This window comes from Ranitomeya imitator, chromosome 5 (genome assembly GCF_032444005.1).
Source record: "Ranitomeya imitator isolate aRanImi1 chromosome 5, aRanImi1.pri, whole genome shotgun sequence".
Classification (NCBI taxonomy): Eukaryota; Metazoa; Chordata; class Amphibia; order Anura; family Dendrobatidae; genus Ranitomeya; species Ranitomeya imitator.
In genome coordinates, this window is record NC_091286.1 from 304,336,033 (window position 1) to 304,359,562 (window position 23,530).

At 41.7% G+C, this 23,530-nt stretch overlaps 1 protein-coding gene across 2 annotated transcripts in view; it reads right to left on the reverse strand.

The window, feature by feature from the left end:
* Window positions 1–23,530, reverse strand: part of GRIK2 (glutamate ionotropic receptor kainate type subunit 2) — a 1,405,635-nt gene that overhangs the window by 479,645 nt on the left and 902,460 nt on the right. For both annotated transcript variants that reach the window (XM_069726310.1, XM_069726309.1), the window contains one exon: window positions 17,935–18,141. In XM_069726310.1, the coding sequence (XP_069582411.1) occupies window positions 17,935–18,141 (207 nt within the window). The remainder of the gene's footprint in view (window positions 1–17,934; window positions 18,142–23,530) is intronic.

Genomic DNA, 23,530 nt, shown 5'->3' on the forward strand with positions numbered 1-23,530 from the left:
TGTGACGTAGCAAAACACTAAAAATGCCAGAGGGAGTGAATGTTTTCACAAGCCAATATACTTAGCGGCACTTGTGCAATACTTTTGTATAATAATTTTTGAATACCATTGAAATACTTATTTATGTGTGTTCGAATATTTGCTTAATTTATACATAATTTGTTAATTATGTGTCTTACTGATGGGGTTGCCACAGTTGCTCACCCACCACTTTTAATTAATGCGCATATTGTTGGGATTGTCTGCAACCTTTTACTTTTATATTAATGTACTCAATAAAGCTTAATCTTGTTTGAGCAATTTGCATCATAACTTTGCCTTGACATCCTTTTGGTCTTTTTGGTTTTCTCTAATTATTTATTAATAAAGTGATTTGCACATTTGGAGTTAGAGCCTTGCACTACATACGTGCAGTGAGCTTTACTCTGGCACAGAATTATTTGAGTTTAATAGAAAAAGCGGATATGACAAAATTTGAATTGACCTAGTAGTGTGGATTTTAGCAAGATAAACTGTTCATGTAGGAATGCTCGGACCTGACACCCAAGATAGTGCACCACAACATTATGAGTGTCAGGTCTGAGCATTCCTACATGAACAGTTTCCTGGAAAGTGGATTGGTCATCGTGGGCCAGTTGAATGACCACCAAGGTCTCCTGATCTGACCCCCTTAGACTTTTATTTTTGGGGTCGTCTGAAGACAATTGTCTATGCTGTGAAAATACGAGATGTGCAGCATCTGAAACAATGGATACTGGAAGCCTGTACTAGTATTTCTTCTATGTGTTGCTATCAGTGTGTCAAGAGTGGGAGAAGAGGATAGCATTGACAATCCAACACAATGGGCAGCACTTTGAACACATTTTATAAGTGGTCATAAACTTGTAAAAATAAAGTTGGATCCAAAATGGCCAACTTCAAAATGGCCGCCCTGGTCACCACCCATCTTGAAAAGTTTTCCCCCTCCCATATACTAATGTGCCACAAACAGGAAGTTGATATCACCAACCATTCCCATTTTATTTAGGTGTATCCATATAAATGGCCCACCCTGTAGAGTTTAGCTCAGCTACCATATTTATGTATTGTGCTTGGTCTTAGAACCATATTTATTTGCTGTGCTCAATTAAAGTTTGGTACAAGAATATTGAGTTTGTTTTTGGATCCATATTTATTAACTAGGCTTTATTCTGGTGCTGTAGTTATCTCCTTTGCTTGCATCTATTCTTTGTACTGAAACAGTATTTGTAACATAACTCAATAGAGTACTTTATTTTTTCATGTTTTAGTGCTTTTTTTATTGTGCATCTTCCAAGTGCAAAAAGATAGGTATATGTGTGTATGTAATGTACTGCAAATATTATGCAGTAATTGTTTAAGATTTTATAAATCCTTATATAACATCATTACACTTATAGTAGTCTGGCTTACTAAATGTTTAAACAGAAAAATATTATTCTTGCTCATAATGTCATAAAGAGCTGTTACAAGCTAAATTAAAAAAAGAGTTTCCTACTATTGTGGACAAAGACCATTCATGTATACTGGTTACAGCTCTCCTTGCCAAAACAGGGTATTTAAAGCTTGAGCCATAACCACAAGGTTATCTTTGATATAAAAGAAATTTGGAGGGAATTGAGCATGTTTTTAACATTATGAAGTGCATAAATAAATGTACGATATGAAATCATAATGCCTGAAGAAATACATTTTTATTTTAGTTTTCATTTTGAATCAAATATATTCAATTCAATCTTATAATTATTACTGCAGTTCAGTGTAAATTTTAAAGTACTATTGCACTCTGAGAAATATTTCTTTTTCCAATGCTTGATATTTAGATAAGACAAATTAGATGAAACAACATTTGCTAAGCAATTTAGGAAGTGAAAAAGACGTTTTACATAGTTATTAATGGAGTTTATTTGCCCTTTAAGGAAAAATATTAATTTGTTAGGTAATGTTTGTCAGCCTAACATAAAATGTCAGATTTGAATGAGAAGATAAATCAAGATACACTGAAGAAATGGAAATTTCTGAAAAACAGTATATGCGCAAAATCTCCAATACAAACTGACCCCAATTTCATTAAAATTTGCACCAATTATGTTAATAAGGTTTTTTTTTGCAAAACAAACACTTATTTTCGTGCAAGATGATGCCCTTACTGACCTTTTGTATCAATGTTCACTGCAATAGTTTCAAGGCATTTAGTTTTTAGTTTTTATGCTACTCAGTTTTACAAGATGTTTAGTGACTGTTTATATTTTTCTTGTCTAATCAAAGTAAAAAATAAATGCATGTTATCATTGTTAATGGATCAAGCCAATTTGTTTCAGAATAATTACATGATAATCACTTATCAATTTTTTTATGTAATTGTATTAATTTAATACATAATCTTAAATGCAATGATGCAATGGGAATTAGAGCTTGTGCTATTACAAATACATTTAAATGAACATACAGCTGCAGTGTCAAGAATGAGAGGTATAGAGACAAGAAAGGAAAAACAACCTATGAAGTTGATTAAATCTTTTGAAACTCACATTTGCAAGGTTTGGCATTTTTTTTTCTAAAACTATTGACTTTGTCACGAATCCCAGGTACTCGAATCGTTATGGAAAATGTGTGTAACACTTTGAGCTCTCATTGGACTTTATCCAACCTCTTTTAATCTCTTTAAATGGGTTGTCCAGTATAAAAAAAAGTCTGCAATCATTCACTGTTACTGTAGACTTTGAATTATCCCAGCACATGCACTGTTCGATGTGAGGATTCGCGATTCTCTGCCCCGAGAATGGCGGTGATGTATGCAATATGCATACTCCTGGGCAGAACCCATCTAGTCAGCACGGCCTTGCTCAATGCACTTGTATTGACAAGGCCGTGCTCAATAGACAACGCTTCCCGTAGATAGAGCCGGGCCTCGTTCAATACACTTGTATTGAGCAAGGCCATGCCCACAAGAAGAGTTCTGCCCAGGATTACGCATAACTCATACCTGATCACCATTCCCGGGGCAGATAATGGGGAATTTTTGGACTGCACAATGCGTGCGCTGGGAGGATTCACAAATCCGCAGTCACGCAGTGTAACTGCAGACTTTTTATTATAGACTGTACAACCTCTTTAATGCAAACACAGTCATAGTAATATCAAAGTGATCCCACCATAGAAATGTTTGGTAACTCATTAGTAAACAACAGCTCATTTAATAATACAGTGTACTGACTGGCGTTTCATCATATTTTTAAAAAAAAATTAAAACTGTCCAAAAACATTAATTGTAGTCATTTGTAATCTGACAAACCATTTGGTTTAGAAAACTTTCTCATGTTAATGGTATCTCTGTTGGTGATCACATCATTGTGCTGTGACTGAAATGAATGAGATGCAATATATGCCCTCTGCTTTCTCTACAATGCCCTCTGGCAGAGGTAGTGTTTCTAATTAAAGATGAGTGAATGTGTTCGGCTCCCTCCTTATTTGGCAAACTATAGCGCTTACCGAATAAGCTGCAGCGGGAACCTGGATACCTGGATCATTCCGGCTGATCCGGCACCGATGCTGCATGTGTCGTGGCTGTTTTATTGTAACAGCACATGCATAGAGAGCATGTTTGTTGTTTGTCGCAAAAAACTCAATACACTGAGGATGAGCACACTTTTTGACACTTATTTCAGTTTTTTTCTGTGTAAAAACTATTGTACTATTTTCCTTTTAATTTTCAGAGGTTTTAAAATGGAAAAAAAAGGGTCATTTTAATTCAAATGCAGCAGGATAGATGTCAGCTACATAATATCTCTGATCAATTCCACTATGTCTGGCACTGCTGCTGCTGGCACTAGTATCTTTATCTCGTTCTATCAATCCAATTTTGGTATTATTTGCACACTACTAGACTCATCTACTTCAATATCGCAGTTTTACAACATATCATATTCTGCAGTATTTATCCAATGTTTTAGGATCTACCTCACTTTCTTTTTTACTGAGCTGTGAACTCCGACATCTTATCGTGATATCACCCTGAAATGCCTGCTGCATTACCTGCCTAGCCTATTATAAAAGCTATTAATACTGCCTCCTGATTGGTTGCACCCAACGTCATGTCAACTTGCTAGTACAACATTTTGTGGGCAATTTTCACAAATTGAATAACAAATAGTTTAAATTTAACAGCAATGGAAATTTGTATGAGATTTGGCTTGAATTCAGATCACATTAAATTAATCATTGCTACCAAACACTTGAGTTTGTAACAAAATCAATAAAAGCTAAATTTCTGATGTTGCATGTTGGTAATAATTAATAATCGTAGTCTTAACTACCGTATTTTTCGGACTATAAGACACACTTTTTTTCCTCCCAAAATGTGGAGAAAAATGGGGGGTGCGTTATAGTCCAGATATATTGGCTCTGGCTATGGTGGGGAGATGTAGGAGCTGTATTGGAGGAGCAGCGGATCACAGAGGCAGGAGCCTGTGGCTCGGGAAAACTCCTGTGCCTGCTGCTAAAGAGAAATTAATATGTGCTGCATTCCACCCCCATGAGTGTGGAGGGCAATGAATACTCATTTTTTCCTGGCATCCTGGTATGATTGATTAGCCCCATCCCCTTGCTGGTATTATTGGCCCCATCCCAGTCCTGGTATATATGGCCCCATCAGAAAAAAACAAACAAACCTTTACTCTTTCCTTCCTCCTCTCCCTCGCAGTCACAGCATCCTGCTCCAGTGCCAGCTGCTGATTAATGCGCTGCTCACAAGCAGAGCACTGCTGCTGGAATACTCACTGGGTATTAATCGGAGATCGTGGTGAGTATCCATTCCTCTTCAGTAACACGCACTGTCAGCCGCCTGTTTACTGCTGCTGCTGGCAGTCATGTGTGTCAATACTAGTGTTGAGCATTCCGATACCGCAAGTATCGGGTATCGGCCGATACTTGCGGTATCGGAATTCCGATACCGAGATCCGATATTTTTGTGATATCGGGTATCGGTATCGGAAGTGTAAAATAAAGAATTAAAATAAAAAATATTGTTATATTCACCTCTCCGGCGGCCCCTGGACATCAGCGGGAGGATCCGGCGTCCGGCACGGCTTCTTTCTTCAAAATGCGCGCCTTTAGGACCTGTGGTATGACGTCCCGGCTTCTGATTGGTCGCGTGCCGCCCATGTGACCGCCACGCGACCAATCAGAAGCCGCGACGTCATTCCTCAGCTAAAGTCCTAGAATGAGCGCCTTCTAGGACCTGAGGAATGACGTCGCGGCTTCTGATTGGTCGCGTGGCGGTCACATGGGCGGCACGCGACCAATCAGAAGCCGGGACGTCATTCCACAGGTCCTGAAGGCGCGCATTTTGAAGAAAGAAGCCGTGCCGGACGCCGGATCCTCCCGCTGATGTCCAGGGGCCGCCGGAGAGGTGAATATAACAATATTTTTTATTTTAATTCTTTATTTTACACTTTAATATGGATCCCAGGGCCTGAAGGAGAGTTTCCTCTCCTTCAGACCCTGGGATCCATGAGGATACATTCCGATACTTGATGTCCCATTGACTTGTATTGGTATCGGATATCGGTATCGGCGATATCCGATATTTTTCGGGTATCGGCCGATACTATCCGATACCGATACTTTCAAGTATCGGACGGTATCGCTCAACACTAGTCAATACTTAAGAGAAATGAATATTCTGTATATTCATTTCTCTTAAGTATCGGCACACGTGTCCGCTGGCAGCAGCAGGAAGCCGCTGGCTGACAGTGCGCGCTACTGAAGAGGAATGAATACTCACCGCGATCTCCAATGAACACCTGGTGAAGTGGTGAGTATTCCGGCAGCTGTGCTTTGCTTGTGAGCAGCGCATGATGTCCCTGCCATGCACTGCTTATGAGCATAAGGCTATGTGCACACATAGGGAATGGGGTGCAGAATTTTCTGCACAAAATCCGCATCTCCTGGCAGAATCCACCGCTGCGGATTTGCCACGGTTTTTATTCGGATTTTGTGCGGATTTGCCGCGGAATTGATGCGGATTTTGTGTGGATTTTCTGCGGTTTTCCTACTGCAGATTTCTATAATGGAAGGGTGCAGAAACGCTGTAGATCCGCACAAAAGAAGTGACATGCACTTCTTTTAAATCCGCAGCATTTCCACACTGATTTTTCCGCACCGTCTGCACAGCTTTTTTTTACCCATTGATTTACATTGTACTGTAAATCACAGTGCGGATCTGCAGCGTTTCTGCGCAGAAAAATCCGCTGCGGATCCACACTAAATCCGCATTGTGTGCACATAGCCTAAATCAGCAGCTGGCAAAGGAGCAGGATGCTGCGACTGCGATGGAGCGGAGAAAGGTAAGAGTAAAGGTTTGTTTTTTTAATCTTTTCTGATGGGGCCATTGATACCAGAACTGAGATGGGGCCAATCTTACCAGCAAGGGGATGGGGCCAATCAATCATACCAGTAACTGGATGGGGCCTGTCAATCATTCCAGGAACTGGATGGGGTCATGTATACCAGGAACGGGATGGGACCAATCAATCATACCAGGAACTGGATGGGGCCAATCAATCATACCAGGAACTGGATGGGGCCAGTCAATGATACCAAGAACTGGATGGGGCTGATCAATCAAATCAGGAACAGGGTGGGGCCGATCAATCATACACAGAACTGGATGGGTCCAATCATTCATACCAGGAACTGGATGGGGCCGATCAATCATATCAGGAACTGTATGGGGACAATTAATCACACCAGGAACTGAATGGGGCCAATCAATCATACCAGATACCAGGAATGGGATGGGGCCAATCAATCATACCAGGAATGGGATGGGGTCAATCAATCTTACCAGGAATGGGATGGGGCCAATCAATCATACCAGGAATGGGATGAGGCCAGTCAATCATATCAGGAATGGGATGGGGCCAATCAATCTTACCAGGAATGGGATGGGGCCAATCAATCATAACAGGAATGGGATGGGGCCAATCAATCATACCAGGAACTGGAAGTGGCCGATCAATCATACCAGGAATTGGATGGGGCCAATCAATCATTCCAGAAATGGGATGGGGCCAATTAATCATACCAGGAACAGGATGGGGCCAATCAATCATATCAGAATAAGAATGGGACCAGGCATACCAGGACTGAGATGGGGCCAATCATACCAGAACTGAAATAGGGCCAAACATACCAGAATAAGGATGGGGCCATGCATACCAGAATAAGGATGGGGCCATGCATACTAGGAAAGGGATGAGAGACATGGATACCAGGATGGGGATGAGGGCCATGCATACCCAGATAGATGATCTTAAGTATAGAATTGACCACATTTTTTGCTTAATTTGTTTTCCTAATTTCCTCCTCTAAAACCTAGGTGCGTCTTATAGTATGAAAAATACGGTAATTTATCAGAGCAAAAAGCATTTTAGCAGTCATTGAAGAGTGAATATGGTAAACATTTGTAAAAAATCTATTTTAATTCAACAAACATCAAGGGCTGTTAATGTATGGTTCTTGGTTTAAGTAGTTTTAAATTAAAATCAATGTAAGTTTTCAACAGAGGATTACAGCTTTTGCTCCTGTATTTTTGCCAGTGAAGATTCAGTCTTTGCTTGTCAGACACAGACAGTAAGGAGAAGATAGAAGCATTTTATTACTGCTACAGTCTTCACTTTTACCTGTCAGCAAACAGAAACATTGGCAGTATGACTTGTTGGTCACATAGTTTCTGTGTCTATGCAAGCATTGCAAAGTTGTTGGGCACTATCAGACCTAGATCAGATCTGCCAGTTACTTCATTCTAGGAGTCTGTTCTCTTCTGTAACTGGGGCTCCTATGGATGCCATAGTTAAAATGGAATAAAGAACAATAATGAAAATAAGATGTCTCTAGGAAATAATTCTCTTATGATATATATGTATATATATATATGTATCAACTGCTCAAAAAAATAAAGGAACACTGCCAGAGCCCTGCAAAATGACCTCCAGCAGACCACAAATGTGCATGTATCTGCAAAAAAGGTTAGAAACCGATTCTATGAGGATGGTCTGAATGCCCGACGTCCACAGATGGGGGTTGTTCTCACAGCCCAACACCATGTAGTACACTCGGCCTTTGCCACAGAACACCAGGATTGGCAAATTCGCCACTGGTGTCCAGTGCTCTTGACAGATGAAAGCAGGTTCACACTGAGCACATATGATAGATGTGACAGAGTGTGGAGATGCCGTGGAGAGCTTTCTGCTGCCTGCAACATCCTTCAGCATGACTGGTTTGGCAGTGGATCCGTAATGGTGTGGGTGGCATTTCTTTGAGCACCATGTGCTCGCCAGAGGTAGCCTGACTGCCATTAGGTACCAAGATGAGATCCTCAGACCCCTTGTGAGACCATATGCTGGTTCGGTTGGCCTTGGGTTCCTCCTAATACAGAACAATGCCAGACCTCATGTGGCTGGAGTGTGTCAGCAGTTCTTGCAAGATGAAGGCATTGAAGGTATGGACTGGCCCGCCCGTTCCCCAGTCCGGAATCCGATTGAACACATCTAGGACACCACAGACTGTCCAGAAGTTGGCTTATGCATTAGTCCAGAACTGGGAGGAGATTCCTCAGGAAACCATCCGCCGCCTCATGAGGAGCATGCCCAGGTGTTGTAGGGAGGTCATACAGTCATGTGGAGGCCACACAAACTACTGAGCATCATTTCCTTGTCTTGAGGCATTTCCACTGAAGTTGGGTCAGCCTGTAACTTCATTTCCCACTTTGATTTTGAGCATCATTCCAACTCCTGACCTCCGTCGGATATTTATTTGTGATTTACGTTGACAATTTTAAGGTTTTATTGTTCTCAACACATTCCACTATGAAATCAATAAAGATTTACAACTAAAATATTTCATTCAGTGGTATCTAGGATGTGGGATTTTGGTGTTCCCTGTATTTTTTGAGCAGTGTGTATATATATATATACACACACTACCGTTGAAAAGTTTAGGGTCACTTAGAAATTTCCTTATTTTTGAAAGAAAAGCACAGTTTTTTCCAATCCAATGAAGCTAACATTATATGATGCATACATACACACTATACATTGTTAATGGGGTAAATAACTATTCTAGCTGTATTCTATTCTAGGTGTACAGAGGCCCATTTCCAACAACCATCACTCCAGTGTTCTTATGGTACTTTGCATTTGCTAACTGTGTAAGAAGGCTAATGGATGGTTAAAATACCCTTGAAAACCCTTGTGCAAGTATGTTAGCACAGCTGAAAACAGTTTGGCTGATTAGAGAACCTATAAACCTGACCTTCCTTTGAGCTAGTTGAGAATCTGGAGCATTACATTTGTTGGTTCCATTAAACTCTAAAATTGGCCAGAAAAAAATTACTTTGATGTGAAACTCGACAGTCTATTCTTGTTCTTAGAAATGAAGGCTATTTCGTGCGAGAAATTGCCAAGAAACTGAAGTTTTCCTACAACGGTGTCTACTACTCACTTCAGAGGAGAGCATAAACAGGCTCTAGAGTAGAAAGAGAAGTGGGAGGCCCTGCTGCACAGCTGAGCAACAAGACAAGAACATTAGCATTAGAGTCTAGTTTGAGAAATTGATGTCTCACAGGTCCTCAACTGGCAACTTCATTAAATAGTGCACGCAAAACGCCAGTGTCAACATCTACAGTATAGAGGCAACTCCGGGATGGTGGCCCTCAGTGCAGAGTGGTAAAAAAAAGCCATATCTGAGAGTAGCTAATAAAAGGAAAAGATTAATATGGGCAAAAGAGCACAGACATTAAACAGAGGAAGATTGGAAAAAAGTGCTATGAACAGATGAATCCAAGTTTGAGGTGTTTGGATCACACAAAAGAACATTTGTGAGACGCAGAACAACTGAAAATATGCTGGAAGTCAGTGCCTGATGTCATCTGTCAAGCATGGTGGCGGTAACGTGATGGTCTGGGGATGCTTTGATGCTGGTGAAGTGGGAGATTTGTACAAGATAAAAGGGATCTTGAATAAGGAAGGCTATCCTTCCATTTTGAAATGCCATGCCATACACTGTGGACAGCGCTTGATTTTAGCCAATTTCATCCTACAACAGGACAATGACCCAAAGCACACCTCCAAATATGCAAGAACTATTTTGGGAAGAAGCAGGCAGCTAGTATTCTATCTGTAATGGAGTGGTCAGAGCAGTCATCAGATCTCAACCCATTGAGCTGTTGTGGGAGCAGCTTGACCATATGGTACACAAAAAGTGCCCATCAAGGCAAACCAACTTGTGGGAGGGGCATCTGGAAGCATGGGGTGAAATTTCTCCAGATTAGCTCAGAAAATTAACTGCTAGAATGCCAAAGTTTTGCAATGCTGTAATTGCCGCAAAGGGAGTAATCATTGACGAAAGCAAATGTTGAAGGAGAAAATTATTATTTCACAAAAAACTCTTTTTTTGAACCTTGTCAATGTCTGGATCACATTTTAAATTCATTTGGCAACTCATTTGATTACTAAAAGTATGAGTTTTCATGGAAAACACAAAATTGTCTGGGTGATCCTAAACCTTTGAACGGTAGTGTATGTACAGTACAGACCAAAAGTTTGGCCACACCTTCTGATTTAAAGATTTTTCTGTATTTTCATGACTATGAAAATTGTAAGCTCATCAAGAGAATGCCAAGAGTGTGCAAAGCAGTCATCAAAGCAAAAGGTGGCTACTTTGAAGAACCTAGAATATAAGACATAATGTCAGTTGTTTCACACATTATGTGATGCCTTCAGTGTGAATGTACAATTTTCATAGTCATGAAAATACAGAAAAACCTTTAAATGAGAAGGTGCGTCCAAACTTTTGGTCTGTACTGTATATCCAGAAAAGGAGGCAACATGTCCAGCAAAGTGTAAGGATTCTTTATTCAGCATTTCAGCAGTTGAGAAACGCACCATAGAAACAGCTGGAATGTGCCTGGTGTTGATACTGGAGAGTGCTGCTGTCATTTTTGGATATATATATATATATATATATATATATATGTATATATACATATATAAGGTCAATTTTCGCACTAAGTACCTTCATTTTGTAAGTGTGCCCAATATAGCAATAATGCCAAGCTTCATATAGTCAATGTTTCTATACATCTTGGCGCTTACAGAGTGCTGCTATATTCTTCTGTTGTCCTGTGTGTACGGTGACTGATTGTGTCTTCACTAGTGTTGAGGGATACCTTCTGATATCAAGAAGTATCGGTATCGGATTGGATCGGCCGATATCCAAAAAATATCGGATATCACCGATACCGATACATGATACCAATGCAAGTCAATGGGACACAAATATTGGAATGTAAATAAGTCCTTTCTGTCATTCTACATCCTGTTCCAGAGGGGGGAAGAGTGTGGGCGGTGTGTGGGTGGACACTGTGTGTGTCTGTGTGTGCAGGCCGGGTCTGTGTGGGCCTGTAGGGGATATGTACGGCATCTCAAGGGTCTGTGCGGGCTGCCGGGGCTCTGTGCAGCGTGCCGGGGCTCTGTGCGTGCCTGCCGGGGCTCTGTGCGGCGTGCCGGGGCTCTGTGCGTGCCTGCCGGGGCTCTGTGCGTGCCTGCCGGGGCTCTGTGCAGCGTGCCGGGGCTCTGTGCGTGCCTGCCGGGGCTCTGTGCAGCGTGCCGGGGCTCTGTGCGTGCCTGCCGGGGCTCTGTGCGGCCTGCCAGGGCTCTGTGCGTGCCTGCCAGGGCTTTGTGCAGGCTTGCCGGGGCTCTGTGCGGGCTGCCTGGGGTCTATGCGGGTTTGCCGGGGCTCTGTGCTAGCTTGCCGGGGCTCTGTGCAGAATGCCGGGGGTCTGTGTGTGCCTGCTGGGGCTCTGTTCGCGCTTGCTGGGGCTCTGTGCGGCCTGCCGGGTCTCTGTTTGTGCCTGATGGGGCTCTGTGCATGCCTGCTGGGGCTCTGTGCAGCCTGCCGGGGCTCTGCGCGGGCTTGCCGGGGCTCTGTGCAGGCTGCCGGGGGTCTGTGTGGGCTTGCCGGGGCTCCTTGCGGGCTTGCTGGGGCTCTAGATTGGGGACTCAATCTGGACTCGCCGGATTGTGCCTGACGGCAGAAACCTGATGTGTGAAAGCAGCCAGATATATGGATAGATACATCTATGTATCTATAGATATATCTATCTATAAATATAGGTATCCAAAAATGAGGCAGCACTCCATAGTTCAGTATAAGAACGTGCAGGGTTAAATTTACCCACATATTGTGGCAACGTTTTTTTTATCTATAAATATATCTATAGATAGATATATCCATAGATATAGGCTGATGTTTCTAAGGCTACTTTCACACTTGCATTTTTAGCAATCCGTCGCAATCTGTCTTTTTGGGAAAAAAACGGATCCTGCAAATGTGCTCGCAGGATGCGCTTTTTACCCATAGACTTGTATTAGCGACGGATTGCGATGGATTGCCACATGTCGCGTCCATCGTGCAACAGATCCATCGTGTTTTGGCGAACCATCGGCACAAAAAAAGTTCAAGTGAACTTTTTTTGTCCATCGCGTCCACCATTTTTTGCGCTGCCAAAACTCTGCCCCCTCCTCCCCGGACTTCAGAATGGGCAGCGGATGCATTGAAAAACTGCATCTGCTGCCCACGTCGTGCACAAGTTTCACAACGTGCGTCGGTATGTTGGCCCGACGCATAGCGACGGATCCGTACTGATGCAAGTGTGAAAGAGACCTTAATGAGCGTTGAATTAAAAAAAAAAACGGTGTGGGCTCCCGTGCAATTTTCTGCACCAGAGGGGGAAAGCCGGCGGCCGGGGGCCAAAATTTGTAGCCTGCTTTGAATATCAGCCCACAGCTGTCTGCGTAGCCTTTACTGGCTATTAAAATAGGGGGACCCCCAAAAAAATTACGTGGGGTCCCCCTATAATTTATAAAAAGAAAGGAATGTCCAGCTGCACCAAATCCGTAAAAAAGAGTTTTCTTTACTCACAAACTTTAAACATGGAGGATACAGACTTCAGCACTAACCATATGGGTAAGAATCTTAACGCGTTTCTGGAGACTAAGCTCCCTTAATCATCTGGAGCTTAGTCTCCAGAAACACGTTGAGATTCTTACCCATATGGTTCGTGCTGAAGTCTGTATCCTCCATGTTTAAAGTTTGTGAATAAAGAAAACTCTTTTTTACGGATTCGGTGAAGCTGGACATTCCTTTATTTTTTTTACTTTATACGCCTGGACACAGCGGGTCCGTGCTCCTGAAGATTGGTTTATGCATCACTGGTGAGATGGCTTATTTTTATTCCTATATTTTATAGCCAGAAAGGCTACGCAGACAGTTGCGGGCTGATATTCATAGCCTAGAGAGGGGCCATGGATATTGGCCCCCCCGGCTACAAATGCCAGTCCGCAGCCGCCCCAGAAATGGCGCATCTGTAAGATGCACCAATTCTGGCACTTAGCCACTCTCTTCCCACTCCTGTGTAGTGGTGGAATATGAGGTAATAAGGGGTTAATGTCACCTTGCTATTGTAAGGTGACATTAAGCCGGGTTAATAATGGAGAGGGGTCAATAAGACGCCTATCCATTATTAATCCAATAGTAGGAAAGGGTTAATAAAACACACACACATTAGGAAAAAAGTATTTTAATATTCTTCATTTAACCATACTTACCATACTTCAGCACCTGCAAAAAACGTAAAATAATAAACTGTATACTATCTGTCCGCCGAAGTCCAATTAATAACGAGGGTCCCACGACGATCTCCCCTATAGAACAGTGACATCAGGTGATTTCACTGCTCTATAGGACCCTCAGTGACACACTGACAGGATACAATGGCTCCAGCAGTGCATCACTGAGAGGTTACCTTAGTGCAAAGTCTTACTTTATGGCAATTTCTGCATGGGAAATTTTCTCACAAAGCAATGCCAAAAGTGACACTAGGGACTATTTTTTACAGTGGCAGGGGAATACAGTGCGGAAGGATACCTTCCTCCCGTCATTCTATTCCTGGAGCCCCTAGAGAGCGGTCACATCAGCAGATGCTGCCGTTTACCACGGGAGATCGTCGTGGGACACTCGTGGATTTCTGCGGACCAGGAGTATATTAGTTGTTTGTTGTTTTAATCTTTTTTACAGATGACACTGGCTTCGGGGAAAAAAGTGACAAGTCATGTTGAGTATGTACTCTATGTTTAATGTACTATATGTCTGTATGTATGCATTGTATGTAATGTATGAATGTATTATATGTAGTATGTATGTATGTAGTAGGTATGTAGTATGTATGTAGTATGTAGTATGTATGTAGTATATAGTATGTATGACGTATGTATGTAGTGTGTATGTACTATGTGGTATGTATGTAGTATGTATATAGTATGTATATAGTATGTATGTTGTATGTAGTATGTATGTTGTATGTATGTAGTATGTATGTAGTATGTATGTAGCATGTTGTATGTAGTATGTATGTAGTATGTATATAGTATGTATCGGACGATGCCTGCACAGACCCCTGGCAGCCCGCACAGAGCCCCAGCAAGCCCGCACAGAGCCCCGGCAGGCCGCACAGAGCCCCGGCAGGCCGGACAGAGCCCCAGAAGCCCACACAGAGCCCTGGCATGCCGCAGAGAGCCCCGGCAGGCACACACAGAGCTCTGGCAGGTAGCACAGAGCCCCGGCAAGAACGCACAGAGCCTCGGCAGGCACGCACAGAGCCCGGAAGGCTGCACAGAGCCTCAGCAGGCACTCACAGAGCCCCGGCAGGCCGCACAGAGCCCCGGCAGGCCGCACAAAGCCCCTGCAGGCACGTACAGAGCACTGGCAGGCCGCACATAGCACTGGCAGGCCTCACAGAGGCCCGGCAGCCTGCACAGAGCCCTGGAAGGCCGCACAGAGCCCCAGCAGGCCACACAGAGCCCTGGCAGGCACCCACACAGAGCCCCGGCAGGCATGCACAGAGCTCCGGCAGGCCGCACAGAGCCCCGGCAGGCACGCAAAGAGCCCCGGCAAGCTGCACAGAGCCCCAGCAGGCCACACAGAGCCCTGGCAGGCACGCACAGACCCCCCACGGTCACGCACAGACCCCGCCAGCACACACACATGCAGTCTCCGCCCCCGCACTGCCCACACTCCATTATAGTGCATAATAGCACTATGGAAACTTCAGATTCCGGTATCTGATATCGCAAAAATATCAGAACTCAGTATCGGAATTCGGATTCAGCAAATATCGGCCGATACCCGATATTTACAGTATCGGAATGCTCAACACTAGTCTTCACCATTCTCCCGACACTTGTAATTTTTTTGTATTTATTTTGTGTACTTTTCTGTAAATTTTTCTAATATAACCAATAAATTTGTACTTTTTATATGCAATAATTCTTACATCTTTTGAGATTTATATGCTCTATTTTTGTTCTCTGACATTGTCACTATTCTATTGGGAGTTTCCCATACAGACTATGGTCATTACTAGGCTGGAGCGAAACGGATCATACAAATTCAAAAGTCGTAGACTTTTGGCAAAGTCGGGTTTCATGAAACCCGACCCTATCCTAGTGTGGGATCGGCCATGCGGTCTGCGATCTTCGCGCCAAAGTCGCGGTTTCGTATGATGCGTTTGGCGCCATTTTTTCAGCCAATGAAGGAGCGTGGGCAGAGTGATGACATAGGTCTTAGGGGCGTGGATGCCTATCGCCATCTTGTCGCTTGTGCGCTGTAGCGATTTGCAATGTGTAACACGAGAGAGAGAGAGAGAAAAAAAAATATCCCAATTGACTTTGCATTGGGTTTCGTGTTTCGGTCGATCCCCGACTTTTCGCCATAATCGGCCGATTTCACTCGACTCGACTTTTGAGATAGTCGGGTTTCGCGATACCCGACTCAACCCTAAGAAACTAAAAGTCGCTCAACCCTAGTCATTACTTATACCTAAGTTTCTGGCATATATTATGCATGTATTCTTTTTATGTATTATGCAGTCATGGCAGCTTAAACCTGTTCAGACTTGATTTATTCTGTTCAGAGGTGCATGGTCAGATTTTTTATTTTGGTAGTATACTATAGGAGATGGTGACTGCCTCCATATTTGACTGATAACTCATCCTGTAAGTTGCAGGCTGTTTTTAATTTATGCTGGCTTCTACCTGCCCTTTAAAGTTGTGGCTTTTTAGCCCAGGGGAGACAAGTTATATAAAAATTAGGTTAGGGTCCATGAAAGAAAATTGCACCTTGTCTCTCATAAATTGGCCAAGTATATAAGTATATAATAATAATTATATTAGCACTTACAGAATGCTGCTGTATTCTTTTAGCTTTGTATATTATATATAATCATGATTTTTTTCATATAAAATATATTTTACTACATACAAAAAAATCAAAACAAAAACCTTCACTTATTAGGCATCTACATGACTGTAGAAACCATGAGAATTAATTCTGCAGATTATTAATTTAATAGATTATTTGGTCAGAATCGTGAACAATAAAACTATAACAAGAAACTAAGACAAAAATTAATTTTCTTTCTATATTTACTGTACTATATATTACAAATAAAAGTATAACATTGCAATTAATATGAACCCTAACACAGAATAAAAAATATGCATATACAGTATATATAATTTAATTTGTCCGGCATTAAAGGGAACCTGTCACCCCGTTTTTTCAGATTGAGCTATAAATACTGTTAAATAGGGCCTGCGCTGTGCGTTACTATAGTGTATGTAGTGTACCCTGATTCTCCATGTATGCTGAGAAATACATTACCAAAGTCGCCGTTTTCGCCTGTCAATCAGGCTGGTCTGGTCAGGTGGGCGTGTTCACAGCGCTCTTTTCTTCTCCAGCTTTCCGTTGGTGGCGTAGTGGTGTGCGCATGTCCAAGGTCCGAATTCCCTGCGCCCACGTGAAGACACAGCGCGCGATCTGCGCTGTAATCCCTTGCATCGGTGGGGGTGGCCATCTTCCTGGGGCCGCGCGTGCGCAGATGGAGTGCTCTGCTGCACGGAGCTTCAGGAAAATGGCCGCGGGATGCCGCGCGTGCGCATTAGAGATCGCGGCGGCCATTTTTCCAAAGCCGAGATGCAAACTCGGCTTTGGGAAAATGGCCGCCGCGATCTCTAATGCGCACGCGCGGCATCCCGCGGCCATTTTCCTGAAGCCCCGTGCAGCAGAGCACTCCATCTGCGCACGCGCGGCCCCAGGAAGATGGCCGCCCCCACCGATGCAAGGGATTACAGCGCAGATCGTGCGCTGTGTCTTCACGTGGGCGCAGGGAATTCGGACCTTGGACATGCGCACACCACTACGCCACCAACGGAAAGCTGGAGAAGAAAAGAGCGCTGTGAACACGCCCACCTGACCAGACCAGCCTGATTGACAGGCAAAAACGGCGACTTTGGTAATGTATTTCTCAGCATACATGGGGAATCAGGGTACACTACATACACTATAGTAACGCACAGCGCAGGCCCTATTTAACAGTATTTATAGCTCAATCTGAAAAAACGGGGTGACAGGTTCCCTTTAAGTAAAGCCTTGTATAGTAAAACTTCTGCCTGTTGCAAAGAGAAGTGGAAAAAACTGATAAAATTTCCTGGTCATTATGACCCATTTAGAAAACGTTATTTTTTTTAGTTAATGCTACAATTTTAGTTATACATTTTCAAATGATTCAGTGGTATTTGCTGCACTTTGGTCAAAATATTGCATTTTTTATCTACTGGCATAATCAGTAAAACATTTTAATGCATTCACTCATGGCTGGTAAAATGCAAAGATTAACAGCAACATTAGCATAAATGGAAAGATATAAAACACTTCCAAAAGGGAAAGAAATTGAAAGATTCTGATACTATGTATGTTGTATAGATATAAAAATAGTAAAAACAAACAAAAACTTACATGGTCCATGAGCTCACGAACCATCCCATTCCACTGCTGCGTGGCGTCATCCTTGACTCCATATTTTCCATCCTCCACCAATCTAATTTCATATTTAAATCCGAGGATTTCAGATAACTTTTGAAGTAGGTCAATACAATAGCCTTCAAATCTTTCCTTTCCATAGAGTGGTTTATCAGATTTCTTAAACATCACATAAGGTTCTTCCTGTACAATAAAATGATTTTTCTGGCTTAATTTGTCCATAGTCCATAGCATGTTTGTCACTTCAATACTCTTTGTAAGGTGATACAACAAATCATTTTCTAAATTGTAAACCCATATTTCTCATGTTAGCTCTAAAACCATTTTCAGATATACCGGTAAATAGAGGTAACTGATGTAATTAATAACCTATTTGTAATTAACCATTTGAAAAATCTTAAAAATGGTGCAATGTTCTTTTTGGCTCTATCATCTTTACCTACAATTTATTAGAGAGCTCTCTAATTTGGTGCTGTTTTTATATTTTATATATGTTGAAATGTTTCTAGTCTCAGAATAAAATAATAGAATATCCATTCTATTATTGTTGATTATTATCATTTATTTCTCTTTAAAGAACCATATATATATTATATATTATTATTGGGTCCTACAGGGAAGGTGGCCTGCTGAGAGAAGGCACTGACATGCCTCCATCCCTGTCTGTCTGAGGCTGCTCTGATGCTCTGCAGTGCCGAAGAATTGCAGAGTATCAGATCAGCAATCTGACACTGTATAGTGATGTCCCTTCCTGGGACAATGTAAAAAAGTGAAAAAAAAATATTAAAAAGTGTAAAAATATTTTTTTTAAAAAATCCCCAAATAAAGAACAAAGAAAATAAACAAATATTATTCTAATGAATACATTAATTTATGTAAATGAAAAAATAAACAACAAAAGTAATTTGGTATTGCCACGTCCGTAACAACCCATTCTATAAAAATGTTCCACAAGTTAGCTCCTTCAGTGAACACTGTAAAAAAAAATAATAAAAACTGAGGCAAAAAGCAATGCTTTATCATCATACCACCAAAAAATAAAGTGCAATAAAACACGATCAAAAAGACGAATGTAAGCAAAAATGGTACTGCTGAAATTGTGAACTTGTCCCGCAAAAAACAAGCTGCAATACAGCTCCATTAGCAGAAAAATAACAAAGTTATAGCTCTCAGAATAAAGCGATGCAAAAAGAATATTTTTTTTCTATAAAATAGTTTTCATTGTGTAAAAAGCGCCAGAAAATAAAAAATAATATAAATTGAGTAGCACTGTAATCGTACTGACCCGAAGAATAAAGCTTCCTTACCAATTTTTACCACATGCGGCACAGTATAAAAAAAAAGCCAAAAGGCAATTCCTGAATTGCTGGTTTTTGTTCAATCTGTCTCTCAAAAATTGGACTAGAAAACGATCAAAAATTGTCATGTGCCCGAATATGGTACCAATAAAAACATCAGCTCGTCCCGCAAAAAAACAGGCTATAACATGACTCTGTCGGCAGAAATATGGAAAAATTATAGCTCTCAAAATATGGTGATGTAAAAACTAGTTTTTGCAATAAATAGCATCTTTTGGTGTGTGACAGCAGCCAAGAATAAAGACGCAATATAAATCTGGTATCGCTGTAATCGCACTGACCCAAAGAATAAAGTCACCTAATCACTTATACCGCATGAAGAATGGCGCAAAAAATAAAACCAATTCTTAACATGCTGTTGATTTTTTCACTCTGCCTCGCAAAGATTGCAGTAAGGCTCGGCGCACATTTACCCTGCACTCTATGCTGCTTGCTTACACTGTGGTTTCCCTGTAAATCTCTGAAATACGTGATTCAGGAAGAACCCCTGGCAGAAGATTCCCTATAATGAGGCAGATGTTGCTACTGTGGTCGCCATAGGTCCTGTGATACGGTGGTATTCGTTCTTTTGAGGATTGCTCAAAAAGTGCTGTTGGCCACAGTTTTGTGCACTTATGAAAAGAAGGACAACGCTGAACAGAGGCCAGACAGAGTCTAGAGTAACTCTGCTGTCTCATTATAGTAAATGGGACCATCGGGGGATTCATCTGTCATGCCACTTGGAGATTTATGTGGAAACCCCGATGTAAGTGCTCAGCGTAGAGCAGGGGTGTCAAACTGCATTCCTCGAGGGCTGCAAACAGGTCCTGTTTTCAGGATTTCCTTGTACTGCACAGGTGATAATTTAATCACCTACACAAATAATGAGTTGGTGATTAAATTATCACCTGTGCAGTAAAAGGAAATCCTGAAAACATGACCTGTTTGCAGCCCTCGAGGAATGCAGTTTGACACCCCTGGCGTAGACCACCAGATAAATGTGATCATAAATGTTATGAAAAATGATCCCAAAAAAAAGCCTCAACCCAATCAACAAAAAATCAAGCCCATACTCAGATCCATTATCTGTTAAAGGAAATATTATGGGCTTCTGCGTTACTGGTAGCACAAAGGCTCTGGAAAGTGAAATGGCTCCTCTTCCCCGAAAGAAATTCATCAAATTATTTGCTCCCAAATCCATATGCCATCCTCCCTTCTGAGCCCCAGTGTGCCTAAACCACATTTAGCGCCCACATGCTTGGCATTTCCGTAGTGATGAGAGCCCGCCTAATTTACAGGTGTGTTTCTCCAGAAGCATGAGTAGCATTGGGTATTGCCACGTTCAGTAAAAATTGTGGGATAAGTTTTGGTGCCATTTTTATCCAATTCCCAGTATGAAAATGTAAAATTTGGGGCTAACATACAATCTTGGTTGTAAAAGTATAGATTATTTTACCTTCACTGCTCACTGGTATAAAAGTCTGTGACACATCTGTGGTGTTAATGTAATCACTGCACACCTAGATAAATTCATTGAGAATGGGAGTCACTTATGGGGGATTCTGCTATGTTGGTACCTCGGGGTCTCTGCGAATGTAACGTGGTACCCCCAAACAAGTGCTGCAAAATCTGCACTATAATATTGCATTTCTTCCCTTCTGAGCTTTGAACTGTGCCTCAAAAGTAGTTTTTGATGACATATAGGTTATCGTTAAACTTCAGTTGTACATTCAATTTTGGAGTCCATTTTTTATTGTTGCCGTGGTGAAAATACAATATTTGGAGCTAAAAAAGGTTTTTACAGGAAAATTAGTTTTTTTTCATGGCTTAACATTGTAAACTTCTTTGAAACACCTGGGGGTTCAAGGTGTTCAATACATACCTAGATAAGTGCCAAAAGGGGTCTAGTTTCCAAAATGGTGTCACCTGTTGGGGTTTCCACTGTTTAGGTACACCAGGGGCTCTCCAAATGCGACATGGCGTCCGCTAATTATTCCAGCAAATTTTGCATTCAAAAAGTCACATGGCGCTCCTTCCTTTCCAAGCTCTGCCATGCAGCAAACCAGTTATTTTCCTCACATATTGGGTATCAGCTTACTCAGGAGAAATTGTACAAATTTTATGGAGCGATTTCTCCTGTCACCCTTATAAAAATGCAAAATTTGGAGCTAAAACAGATTTATCTGGGAAAAATGTAATTTTTTTATTTTCACAGATCTGATTTATTAACTTGTGTGAAGCACCTGTGGAATCAATACACATCTGGATAAGTTCCCTAAGGGGTCTATTTTCCAAAATGGTGTCACATGCTATGGGTTTCCACTGTTTAGGTACATCAGGGCCTGTCCAAACTTGACATGGCGGACGCTAATTATGCCAGCAAATTTCACTTTCAAAAAATGAACTGGCACTCTTCCCTTCCGAGCCCTGCCGTGTTCCCAGAAAGTAGATCTCCCCAATGTATGGGGTATCACCATGCTCAGGAGAAATTTCACAACAAATTGTTTGGTCAATTTTTGCCTGTTACCCTTGGGAAAGTAAAAAAGCTTACATCTAAAGGAAAATTTTGGTGAAAGAAAAGTAAATGTTTATTTTTTCCTTCCACATTCCTATGAAGCACCTGAAGGGTTATTAAACTTCTTGAATGTGGTTTTGAGTACCTTGAGGGTTGCAATTCTTAGAATGGTGCAGCTTCTGGGTGTTTTCTGTCATGTAGGCCCCTCAAAGTCACTTCAAATGTGAGATGGTCCTAAAAAAATGATTTTGCAAATTTTGTCGTAAAAATGAGAAATCGCTGGTCAAATTTTAACCCTTATAACGTCTAAAAAAATGTTTCAAAAATTGGGCTGAAGTAAAGTAGACATGTGGAAAATGTTATTTATTAAAACGAGCCTGCCACCAGGTTTGGCCAATATGAGTTACAGCCACCGCCTTTCAAGGCTTATCTACAGCATTCTATAATGCTTGTAGATAAATCTCTGATCCGACCTGAAAAGAAGAAAAATAAGTTTATTATACTTACCTGTGGGGCGGTCTAGTCTGAGGGGTGTCACAGGTCGTGGTCTGTCGCCTCCCATTTTCTTATGATCGTGGCCCTCCTGCTTCCTCGGCATCATGCTTCTGCGCAGCTGTACTTATCAGCCCTGTTGAAGGCAGAGCAAAGTATTGCGGTGCGCAGGCAGCAGGAGAGTTAAGTGAGGCCCAGTGCCTGCGCACTGCAGGAATTTGCTCTGCCTTCAACAGGGCAGATAACTATGTCTGTGCAGGAACGCGATGTCAGGGAGCCATGAAGAAAGCAGGAGGGTGGCATCACAATAAGATGAGAGGCACTGGACCAGGACATTTAACACCCATCAGGTCAGACTACCCCCAGGTGAGTATAATAAAAGTTATTTTTCTTCTCTTGCAGGTTGGATTGGGGCTTATCTACAGCATTATAGAACGCTGTAGATAAGTCCTGGAAGGTGGTGGCCGAAACTCGTATAGGCCAAACCTTGTGACAGGTTCCCTTTAGCTATTTTGTGTGGTATTACTCTCTTATTTAAGGGCATAAAAATGAAAAGTTAGAAAATTGTGAAATTTTCATAGTTTTACCCCAATTTTTTTTTCACAAATAGACGCGTTATATGAAAGAAAATTTACAAATATCATGAAGTAAAATATGTCATGAGAAAATCTTCTCAGAATCAGTGGGATCCATTGAAGAATTCCAGAGTTATGACCTCATAAAATGACAGTGGTCAGAATTGTAAAAATTGGCCTGGTCTGGAAGGTGAAAACAGGCTTCGGTGTGAAGGGGTTAAAAATATGATTTTCCAGTTTTTCATAATTTGCATACACTCAATTACAATTTGAAGAAGTATCGTTGGAGGTAGTATTCTAAAGAAGTTTAGCCAAAACATTACTTTCAGCATTGACATAAGACCAGGTGACTCAACTATGTACGAATGTATAGAAACTGAGGTACTAAAAAATGATGGCAGATGCTCAGAACTGGTGCATCAAAATTTGAAACCTTTGGCTATAACATAAGGAAGTTTATTCTCAGAAGGTCTGGAGAGCAATACAACATTTAATGTCTGCAGATAAAAGTGAGGTATGTGTATAATACTTACTTATCCAAAAAATGACCAGCAACCTTTTAGAAAGCAAAGTGGTATTTCATTTTTCTAAAAGTGAACCTCTCACCAGTGTTATTCACTTACATACAATTCCCATCACCTTTAAGATCATGG